Raw genomic sequence first — 12,429 nt, forward strand, 5'->3', positions numbered from 1 at the left:
ACACTTATTGATTAATTAAGTGTTTGAATTATTTTAAAGACTCCTGGTTAAGAGCTTTAAAATTATATTGGGTGAATCTCCTTTATAAAAGTTCCTAAAAGACTATCTGAACTTGATCCTCCAGACAGTTAGTTGGATCCTCCCCCTTTGACAGCCTCAGGCTTAAGCTTCTTAAATAACTACCAGGAAGGGTACACAAAAGAGAAAATGGTATTTTTTATCTATAAATAAACATGCACCTAGGAGAATGTGCTTTTTAAAATAAAATAGCATACATCCATTTATTTTTCAAACAGACTTTGGAGTCATGTCTACTGAGCCCTTCAGGAACTGGAGATTATCTGAGTGCCTATCAACTCCCAGTGAAATATCCCCTTCTTGCTGATTGAGCAGAAAATTTGTAATCAATTCAACTCCTGACATCAGTAACCAGGCAGCTACTAAGTCTATGATGCTGTGCTCTCCACTGCAAAGAGAAAACAAGCAGAAAACACTGGTCCTCATTTCAAGTAGCCTGAAATCTAACTGCAGGCTGCAAATAAGAAAATCAAACAAAAAACACTAATTTGGTTCTAAGGTTTGCAAAGACAATGCACTATGAGTATAGGTATCATGAGGAATCAAAGCAAAAAGTACATGAAATAAACAGAATTGTTTCCATTGAAAAGATGAGCATGACTTGGCAGAGAGCAAGAGAGGAAATCTCTATAGGAAATAGCAATTTCCACATTGGGCTGAGCCCAATGTGGGCTCTTCTACTGTTGTCAGTAGAAGACTCGGGCCCCATACAAAGGGCTGATGTAGATACTCTCCACATACCAACATTACAGGTTCTATTCCTGACATGCAGAGAGAGACAAGCCTGTGCACAGGCAGCAAGAATAAATGTTGGCAAAGAGTCTTCAAGGAAATGAGCCCATGTGGGGCAGAGAATCCTACAAGTCATAATAAGTCATTTGAGAAAACACAGAAAAGGAGAATGTGTGGGACTTTGAGGAACAAGCTAAAACCAAGAGTCAGTATATATTACCAACCAGGGAAATGAGAATGTGAAAATGGAACACTTACAGGAAATATTAAGTTCATGTTCATAAACTAACTGCTATATAAAAACAGACACATAGACCAATGGAACAGAATAGAGAACCCAGAAGTAAACCCACACATTTATAGCAATCTTATTTTTGACAAAGGTGCCAAGAACATACACTGGGGAAAGGACAGTCTCTTCAATAAATGATGCTGGAAAACTATATATCCACAGGCAGAAGAATGAAACTAGATCCTTATCTTGCCATACACAAAAATCAAATCAAAATGGATTAAAGGCATAGATCTAAGATCTGAAACTATGAAACTACTAAAGAGAAGACATTTGGGAAGCGCTCCAGGACATTGGTCTGGGCAATGATTTGTTGAGTCATACCCTAAAAGCACAGGCAACCAAAGCAAAATTGGACAAATGAGATCACATCAAGTTAAAAACCTTCTGCACAGCAAAAGAAACAATCAACAAAGTGAAGAGGCAACCCACAGAATGGGAGAAAATATTTCAAACTACCCATCTGACAAGGGTTTAACAACTAGAATATATAAGGAACTCCATGGGGAAAAATTCAAATCATCCAAATAAACAATGGGCAAAAGATCTAAATAGATGTTTCTTATAAGACATACAAATGATCATAAGAAAAAATGCTCAACATTATTAGTCATCAGAGAAATACAAATCAAAACTAAAATGAGATATCATCTAACCCAAGTTAAAATGGCATTTATCAAAAAGATAAACAACAACGAATGCTAGTGAGGATGTAGAGAAAGGAGAACCCTCTTACACACTAAAAATAGAGCTACCATACGACCCAGCAATCCCATTGCTAGGTATATACCCAAAAGAAAGGAAATTAGTATATTGAAAATATATCTGCACTCCCATATTTATTGCAGCACTATTCACAATAGCCAAGATTTGGAATCAACCTAGGTATCCATCAATGGATGAATAGATAAAGAAAATTGTGGTACATATACACAGTGGAATATTATATAGCCACAAAAAAGAATGAAATCCTGCCATTTGAAACAACATGGATGGAACTGGAGAACATTATGCTAAGTGAAATAAGCCAAGCACAGAAAGACAAATTTCACATGTTCTCACTCATATGTGGAAGCTAAATATTAAAATAATTGATCTCATGGAGACAGTGAGTAGAATGATGGTTACCAGAAGTTGGGAAGGGTAGTGGGGATTGAGGGATAAAGTGGGGATTCTTAATGGGTACAAAAATATAGTTAGATAGTTAGATGTAATGAACAATATTTGATAGCACAGCAAAGTGACTATAATCAACAGTAAGTTAGGGTATACTTTAAAATAACTAAAATAGTGGAATTGTAATGTTCTAACACAAAGAAATGATAAATATTTGATGTGATGGATACCCCAATTAACCTGATTTGATTAACACACATTGTATGGCTGTATCAAAACATCACATGTACCCTATAAATATATACAATTATTAGGTATGCATAATAATTAAAAATAAAAAGTTAAAGAAAAAAAACTACCTACCACAATAGGTTCCTCCTGGCCCAGATGGGCAGCATTTGCAGTCTAAGCTCACTAAATCAGGCATCCCACATGCAGATCTCTCCTCAAGCCTCTTACAAAAGGATATTTGGGAAATAACAGCATCCCTTCAGGTGACTTGGGCACATAGGCTGGAGTCAGAACAGGGCCCTTTCAGGATTCCACAATAAGGAGATACTTGCAGACTAAGATCCTAATTCCAGGATCACCCTGATTTACTTTGCAACTTCAAACACACTGAGAACAGCTTTTGTATCTGTTTTCTCACAGGTAAAGCAAGGAGGATAGAGGTGACATAAGCCAGAGGGTAACAGTACTAGAGACCTTGGAGAGGACCCCCAACTCTGAGCCAAAGGGTCACAGAGCAAAGAGAATTTCACCCCAAGAGTCAAGGAGGTAGGAATGGGAAGGAGGGAACCCTCACCATCCCTGCTGAACCCCTGTTCTGCCACTGCCATCAAGACCCTCAGAAACATGGCTTAACCACGTCAGGCCCCCTTACCTCATCAAAGGCAAAACATCAGAGTTCCTCTTTTTTTTTTTTTTTGTTAATTCTTGCCACCTTCTTCCTTATTTATGAGACTCCTAAGAGGCTCTGAGCCTGACCGGTGCCCAATAAATAGTAATACTGAATAAGTAATGATTGATCATTTTCATACATTGAGTCTAGAAGAGTGGGCTAATGGTGGGAGATGAGGGTCTCACTGCTTTTCTATGGGGAGCCAAAGAGGTGTGGGAAAGGGAAGGGCAGAGAGAAGTCAAGCCGGAGGACCCTTCTCGCACCTTCAACAGAATAAAGAAATTTCTGATTTGGCTCCTTGAAGAGAAGAGCAAACTAAAGTGATATAAATAAGATTGTTGAAAAGCACATTCCTTAGGAAGCACCAAAAATTTTAAAGCAAGAGGAAGTAAAAAAAAAAAAAAAGTTACTAAAATATTTTTAACCATCTGCTTCTTCCTCTTGACTGAAACACATGTTATACATGATTCCAATAAAGAAGTGCAGCGATGGTCAAGGTATGGCCTCTGTCTGCTAACACCAACCAGTATTAGCCCACAAATATGTGGTTATTTTTGAGCAACATCTTATAACTCCTTATATATCAGCCCTCTGATGGAGTACCTTTGGAAAAGCCTTTCCATTTTTCCTCCATTGCTAAATATCCCCAATGTCTTTCCTGCCATGCCATAATTTCGAGAGACCACCATGCCAGTGTGCTCACAATCAAAGAGGAAGGGAAGAGAGGAAGGAATAAAAAGACCACTACATTCAAACCCAGTCTTAGTTCCTATTTGTTCTTCATTCTATATTGCAGTCTCCCACCACTAGCCCAAAATACCATTTTGATGAAACATTAGAGTACATACTTCTCTACAGGAATCAGAAAATAATACCTTCTAGCCATGCTCTGGCTCAAGCAGGACACTTCCTTTTGAAAGCTGTTTCTGCTATTTCCAACGCCAAATGGGAATGGAGCGCCCTTCTCTGCATTCCAGTGGCAGCCTCTGTGCCCCTCTGTTCTAGGTATCACCGCTCTGTATTTCAGCCATTAGTCTCTTTTCTGCCCACTGGATTCTAAGTTCCTTGAAGGCAGAAACCCTATCTTCTTCACCTCAGAATCCCAAGGAACCAACACAGTCTCTGGCACAAAGGAAGTACTCAGCAAATGTTTGAAAAATTAATGAATTCATCAATTACTTTACTTCTGAATAAACAAATCTGCAGGCTACACAGTTCACAAAGATCTTTGACATTTACTGCCACATTTGATCCTAGCAACACCTATAGAGTCCCCTGAGGGAGACGCCGCAATTATACCCATTTACAGATGAGGATGCTGAGACAGAAAGAAATCAAGTGACTTGACTAATTTTATACAAGGAGAAAAGAAAGGATTTAATGAACGTTCCTAACTAAATGCTTTAAACTACCCTTCATTAGAATCGCATATCCCAAAGAGGGCCCTGCTGCTTCAGATCAGAGGGTTGTTTGGAACATCGTGAATATTGAACTAACTTTTGGGGGTCCTTCATTCATAATACCCTCTTGTCCTTGGTCCATGCACATCCCTTGTTGATTTTATTTATCTGTTTATACCTTTACTTCTTTTTAATTATGCAAATAATGGTGTAAACATACTCTATTATGGCTTAAGAGTTTATTAAATAACTGCCCTAGAAAACTCCAGGAAAGGAATATTCTTCCTGAACACCAATTTAACATGCTCAGGTGATCTCTGAGTACTCTCAGTGTAATAATATCTCCATCAAAGAAGAAGTTGGATTTCAAATATTAATACATCCAGTCTTTCGACAGGTACCTCATAAATGCAGGCAGCATTTACATTGGTATGTGTCCAGAATATAAAATGAGAATGTAAATAAGTGTGTGCTGGGGGCAGAGGAAGACATGTGGTAATACAAAAGACACGAAATCACGGCATGTGTGCTAAAAACACAAAACAAAAATCCTCCCCTCCTTTCCTGCACCCGCCATTCTCTTTTATTGAGAGAAAGAGAACACCGATTATCCCTCTGTTCAAACACAACTAAAAATGCTAAACAAGGTTCATTGAGACGGGCTGGCAGAATTTCAGAGCAGCCCTCCTGTGCCTGGATGCTGTCCCTTACATGGCTTCAAGAAGAGACCACCACTTTCAGTCTACAGCTAGAGATAGTTCTTCATCCAAGAACTTGACTCATTGACGATTCTCAACAAATGTGTTCTAATTGACTAAAGAATTTTAGACTGCATTCTTTGAATTAAGTTAATAGTTTTTGTGAGTATATTTTGGTTAAAATGTTAACATGAGCTAATAAACTCAACCTACTGATACAATACCCATCCACCTTTGGGCTGGGAGCAGGGCGGGGAAGTATAAACAACAGGAGGGCATAAAGTGCCTGGAGTGTAAAGTGAAGTCATCCTCTTCAAAAAAAAACAAAAAAAAAACCACCCCCCAAAAAGTCAGCCTGAGCTGAGGAAACCAAACTTAGATTCCATGATGTTGCACTACGGGTAAGCTCTATACATCATCAACTTGGCAGAACTAATAAAGCATGTGCACGAGACACTTTTTATCTCACAGCTGCAAAGACAGGCAATAGTGCTTCAAATGATTCACAAAGTTTTTATTTTAGTCTTGAACACATTCAATTTCATATAAATGAGCTATGCTCAGAGGAGTTTAGAAACAGAGCTACAGCTTAGATATTTGAAAATTGGTCAGTGAGCAATATTGAAAATTATTAAGCAAGTCCTGCTTGTCGCGATGGGAATCCTAAGAAGGAGAGAAACATAAAGTGCAACTGAAGTTATGTTTAGATGAAAAAGCTGACACCTACACTCCAGTCCAGAGTCGCTCTGGGCTCCTTCGCTGGACCATTTGCCACGGGAAGGCTGAGGGGGTGTGCAGGAGCCAGATGCTGGAGGCCTGCCCGGGAGATTGCTTTCCTGCAGAAAGAAGACAAAAACACAAAGAAAAACCAACATCAGAATCTTATACAGAGCTCAAAATTTCCCATGGGGTAGAAACAATACCCGAGTTAGCCTTCTAAATCTAAAAACCTTTACAAATGTATTAGAATATGCCTCCCTAAAGTGCAGGCTATGGATAAAAGTGTCAGGAGCCAAAAGACAGGGAGGTTGAGGGGGCCACTGTGGGGAAATACTGCATTAAAGCCTGAAATTAAAATGTAAGTCCCTATTCAGGGTAGAGAACAGAACTTAAGGTCTTGTCTCTTTATTTACGAAAAAGGCCTGGAGTCACAATACTAGGACAATTTTTAAAGTTGCCAGAGGCTAAAAGCAAGAAAACCAAGCTTCTGAGGTCTTTTACTGAATTTCCTCCATTTCTCAGCAAAACACATTCCATGTTGGTTACAGCTGAAAGTTCACTCTTACTTCTCTTTCCTCTCAAGAACATCCTCCTTTATCCTTGCAAAGGACTACTTGAACTTGAGTTTCTACATGGGAAAGGACTGATTTGCATCTGCCAAGAAATTGCAAGGTCCATAGTAAGAAAAAGCCCAAACACACTCATTAGATTTTAGGTGTATTGGGTGGAACATGACAGAATTCAGGTCAGAAAGGAGAGAATGAACAAGGAGAGGTTGAGATAGTCAGCCTTGACTTTGGTCTGCAAAGACAAGAAATAAGAGGAGCTGCTTTGGCAAATCAAATATGATCATTACTGAGCACAGGGAAGGGAGGAGTGGTCAGAACAGAGTGGAGAGAGTAAAAACAGCAAGAACAAGTAAGAAAGCAGGGATCACCTAGGAAGAACTGTGGTACTATTGGGAATCACGGAAGTTCAATTTCTGAACAACCCCATCAAAAATTTTAGACAAGGGTCTCGAGCTTAAACATGAGTGCTGACTTGTGAATTAATGAAGTGGCTGCCTGGAAATAACAAGGGCTTTCCCTCTAAAGTAGTGTCTAAGTGTGGTCTGAGAAGTATCTCAATTAGAATTAGAAGGATCTTGTGATGCTGCTGCTCTAAGTCCTGAATCAGTTGGAGGGTGAGGCACAGAAATCTGCATTTACACACGTTCCCATGGTGTTCCCTTCTGTGCACTAAAGTTTTCAAAGTTTGCTCTGTGGGAGCAAGTATAATACATTTAGGCAAGTGGGGGGAACAATAACTTTTGAAGGCCCATCAAAGGGGCACTCTAAAGGAAAACATCAGCAATTTCATTATTTACCTTCAGTTGTCTTTCTACAGCTTGCCTTATATGATGTGAATATTTCAGTAAGAATCTGTCATCTCTGAGACTGGGGCTGCAGACACGCTGGGTCCCCAGAGAGCCCAGATCCTCAGACTCCTCCACCTTCTGACAACATAGAGGAACAAGGCCCCAGACAGTGTGCTGGGGAAAGGAAAGCAGTGATGGGCAGAACGCCATCATGACTGAGTCACTGAAGTAACTTGCCCCATACAAAGGGAAAAGAGCAGGAGAATTTAAAAGCTTTGTTGAACCCTAAAAGTCAGGTGATCTCTCTGTCCTGCTCATTGTCCTCTGAAAACTCCATCCAGAAATGGCATTTGCAAAGTTGAACAAGAGGAACAGTAGTCCCCAAACCCAAGGAAAGTCTGAGCAGAAGCCTGTAAAGAATCCAGAATTGTGCAACCACTAATCAGTTACCAAGTATGTCAGAGAGCTCAGCAAGTGTCTAGGCCTCTATTTTTCTTTTTTAGTCTCTTGTATTCCTACGCAGGAGGTCCCAGAAATAGCGGATAGGTCTTCAGTAGTTGGAAGCGATCATACCAAGCTTGCTGGTAGCCTACTTTCAGAAGCTCCCACTGGGCAGCAGGCAATGTACTTGCTTTATATAATCCTCTGAAGAGTCATTACAAGTCCGGAGGCCTTTAATGATGACACAATATTCTCTTTCCTCACTTTCACCAAGGCAAGTAATTAACAATATCAATTTTGGCCCTTCACCCCCAAGTATATTCCAAGTCATTAAGCAGTAAAAAAAGAACAATGGAAGACTTGTAGATGGGGATCCTTCATCCCCAGCCGTTTCCCTCCTCCCATGTTGAAGGAACTTCTTTAGCATGTTTCACTCTGAGCCACAGTTTTTATCATAAGAAAATCAGATCTCAGTGGAGTCAGAACCTACAGGTCCCACCTCTGATGCCTTAACGGTTACCACAACCTAAATGGAAGGGTTCTCACAAAAAGTGCCAAACGGTGCCAAAGTGCAAACGCTTAGAACAGCTGAAGAATTCCTAAATCTTGGGTTAATGAGAAAAACATGAACCCTTTTCATGAATGGTCCCAGATAGTTGTGACTGGAAAAAAATTTTTAAGAGGGAGGAAATAAATTCTACTCTCAGGTGCCCACAGAAACCACAGGACAAAGGAGTTTCACTCATCAGAACTTGCAGACTCTGACGACCAAAACCCGATTACTCTTCCCAATTCAGACTGCCAGGAGGGGCAAATAGCTCACATCATCTAATTAGGTTGTGAGAGATTCATGTGTCTATGGAAGAACAATGTGTGCAGAAGATAAGAGACATACAAATATTTAACCCTGAATGAAACTACAGTCAAATCACACTCTTTTCTAGCCTGTGAATACAAACAATTAGGTAAGGCCTTCTGTTGATCATTTATTCCTCATTGTGGATGCAATTTAAGATTGGTTTTACATAATATTAATAGAGGAAAATCATATATCTACTACATACAGAAACATCAATTAGGATAAAAAATAAGAAAGAAACATCAAGGGGCCTGCCAGTTTGTAACTGTACATGGGTCTGACCAAAAGACATAGGAATAGGGAAAAATGTTTAGGGGTGCAGGGGGTAGGAAGTAACTTCTGATTACAGCTTTTCATTCTTCTAAACAACCATGGAGAAAATCCCTGTTTCCAATAATTCATACAACTATACACATTTTCTTCCAAAATAAGAAAGTAATTTCATTATATCTCAGACCTCAAAGTTAGTATAAGTTATTTTCCTATTTGAATTTATCTTGGTGGTGGAAGATGACATTTAAGAGTCTGGTAGAACTTGGTGTGTGGTTGGAGGGGGAATGAGGGGCAGTGGTTTTATGCCACAATTTGCTCTGGTGAAGAAACAAATCAATGAAATTTCAACTCCTCATTCTTTCCTCCTGCTCAGAATCTTCCTAAACCCACAGTCAGTAAAACTGTGAAATGCCAATGATTCTTTCTATTAATTTCACAGCAACACTTCATAGGAGATCACTGTAATCACAAAAGCATCTTTGCAAAGAACTGTGATATTAACTGTGAAATAGATATGAAAAGAAAATATCCTGTAATGCAGTTTCAATAACAGAAAGTCACAGTTACTGTCAATTACCTGACATGAAAGACCTCTAACATATTTAAAATATAAAAGGCATCATACATTTTAAATAGCATTCTATTATTTCCTTCACTTCATTCAATAAGACTATAAACTCCTAAAGGACAGGGCTCAATTCATCTACTAATCTTATTACATTCTAGCCCTGGGGTAAACACAGCATATATGCAATAAATGCTTTCTGAGCTAATGAATGAACTTGACCAAAAAGCTAAGCAAAACAGCTTGCTGATTAGATAAAGGGTTGAGAAATCTGATTAGTATGATTTGAATTATATCCCAGGCCTTACATTTCACTGATATTCTTTCCTGAGAGAGTCAGAAATCCTTCAAAGCAGCTCTTTAAAAATAAATGCAAATGAGGTAGAATCCAGTATTAAGAAGCCTAAGAAACATCAAAACGGCTTTGTGTGATCAACAGTAAAACGAAATCCTACCACTACATTTGTAAAGGGCATATGATAGTGTTCATATTTTTATAATGTATTTATTGGGAGAAGCGTGTAACATATACTCTTCATAAATAGAATTTTTTTTAATTTATGGGAAAACATGCAAATAAATGGTTATTTAGCCAGGATACCCGCTAGTCATCCATTTTACAAATTTCTCTCAATTCGCTCTGGTCCTGCCCTGACTCCAGGTCTACATGGCTCCCATTTTCTCCACCCTCATCTCACCCACTCCCTGTCCGAGTGATTCCACATATGATAAGAGAATGAGGATCCCTCTTGTGGTATGTGATATCGCTGGAGGATCCGGAGGTCCCTTAGCCAAGATATCTCCTAAAGATCGACACACGAGAGACTGGTGACCTCATCCCATTGATCTAGAAGAGGAATCAGCTGTCTAAAAAGTTACTCAGTACCTTAGTTAATACCCCAAGTGCCTCAAGAGAGATCTTAATTACTCTGTGCGTGTGTTGGTGCGTTTTTCCCACAGTGTAAGGGCACTAACTCCACTTATATTCAAAGTAGCCCACAATGCTTTTTGGTTGACCTCAACAAGCTGCCTACAAGGCTAAGGATAGTCCACACCATAAAATCTGTCCCAAGCTCTGCATACATTCCAAACATTCCAGCAGAGCATTTAGGCAGGGGAACAAACCTGTGTGTCATTATTTAAGACTAAGTCCTACTCCATGTTACAGAGGAACTGAAAGTATTTTTTGACAATTTTAAGGTACATTAAAATTTTTAAGAATGTAATTACTATTGAAACAAAGGTTGTGTTTAGTTTCCTACTGGGCGTAAGTCATTCAGAAAATCACTTTTGGTTCTGAATCTTCAATACAATATATGAGTATTATTCTATATTTGTTACTTTCACAGTGATTCTCCAACAGTAGTACTAAACTTTTGCCCATGGTGGAACTTGAGAATCAGTCCACTCAGGAGCCTCCCAAGTATTTCTAATGTGATCCTGGGCTGTGAACCACTGTTCCACATAGATGTGCAAACATCTGACTACCTCATTATGTTTGTTAATGTAACCAAGCCCAGGCATTTATATACTGAAATACATTCATTCAGTCAACAATGTATTTACTGAATGTCTATTTTATACCAACCACTGTTCTAAATATGTAGGAGACACGAATAAATAAAACACAAATTGCTGCCTTTGTGGAGTTTACATTCTAGCAGGAAACCTATTTTGCCAGGTGCTGAATCATTTTACATTTCTAATGTATCCCTCACGACAATGAGGTAGGGACCTTTATGATCCTATTTCATATTAAATTTTAAAAATTATAGCACAGAACATTTAAGCTACATGTCCAAGTTCATACACATAAGAGGAGGTCCGAATGAGATTTGAATCTAGGCATCTAACTCCAAAGTGTACACACTTAACCATTACACAAACCCACACTTTTATGAAATGCTGACAGCACACACATACATAGCAAATGAGCCTACACAAGTAGCATCTTCTACACTAATTTTCTAATTGCCTTAATTATAAGTGTCCTATCTCGACAATAAGCACATAAGCTTCTACTAGAGAGAGGCCATGTGTAGTAGGCATTAGAGTGCAGAAGTTAAGAACACACCTTACCTTACCACTAAATAGCTGTGTGGTAAGTTAACCTCAGTTTCCTTATATGTAAAATAAAATAGTGCCTAACTCAGACAGTAGTGAAAAAAATGTGTGCAGGATGCTTGGCACAGTGCAAGCACAATAAATACTTGCTGCTATTATTATTCTTATACAAATTAGTGGCCCCCACAGCATCAGTCAAACCTAGGTACATGAAAAATCTCTGAATAAATATGTGCTTTTTGATTGCTCTCAAATAGTCTAAGTTCCCTGGACACTTCGTTCATTCAACAAACATTTGACAAGCTTCCACCGCATTTCAGGCAGTTCAAAGGGGTTATTCAAACAGAAGCTTCTTTTTCTAGTCAGTAAATAATTCCATGGTTGTCAAAGGAATCATTCTTCTTCCTTGACTCGCCTACCTTCCTAATACAAAATCAGAAAACACCACACTCTCTCCTCAGACAAGTTTATCAATATTTTTTTAAGAAAAATGCAATCCAAATGCCATTGGAATTATTTATTTTATTATATTCATGTAAATAAATGCAACACCAAAAAGATGATTTTTTTGTTGTTTAATATGTAAAAATTGACTGGCTGCTAAATGCCCTGAGAATTTGGGAACTCATCTCTTAGATGGGTTTTATTTCCTAAGTGAGATTTATCATAACCACATCCATAAGGCAAGGCTGGGATGGGCTTGGTGTGGGGGGTGGCAATAAACCTCATTTACTTAATGGAGATTCTCTCAGGAGTTAATAACATTCTTCTCCTTAAGGCACCATTCCAGGCATAAAGGAATCCTTGGGAATGAAGACAAAGTAATCCTACTGTTCTGGGCTGCATTGTGTCTCCCCAAAACCCTTTCCATATGTTGAAGCCCCAGTCACCAGTATCTCAGAATGGAACCTTATTTGGAGATAGGGTATTTTC

General features: G+C 38.8%; 1 protein-coding gene across 2 annotated transcripts in view; it reads right to left on the bottom strand.

The window, feature by feature from the left end:
* DGKI (diacylglycerol kinase iota) overlaps positions 1 to 12,429 on the bottom strand; it is a 405,374-nt gene that overhangs the window by 264,482 nt on the left and 128,463 nt on the right. For both annotated transcript variants that reach the window (XM_069461741.1, XM_069461740.1), the window contains exon 2: positions 5,945 to 6,053. In XM_069461741.1, coding sequence (XP_069317842.1) covers positions 5,945 to 6,053 — 109 coding nt within the window. The remainder of the gene's footprint in view (positions 1 to 5,944; positions 6,054 to 12,429) is intronic.

Source organism: Eulemur rufifrons, chromosome 29 (genome assembly GCF_041146395.1).
Source record: "Eulemur rufifrons isolate Redbay chromosome 29, OSU_ERuf_1, whole genome shotgun sequence".
NCBI lineage: Eukaryota > Metazoa > Chordata > Mammalia > Primates > Lemuridae > Eulemur > Eulemur rufifrons.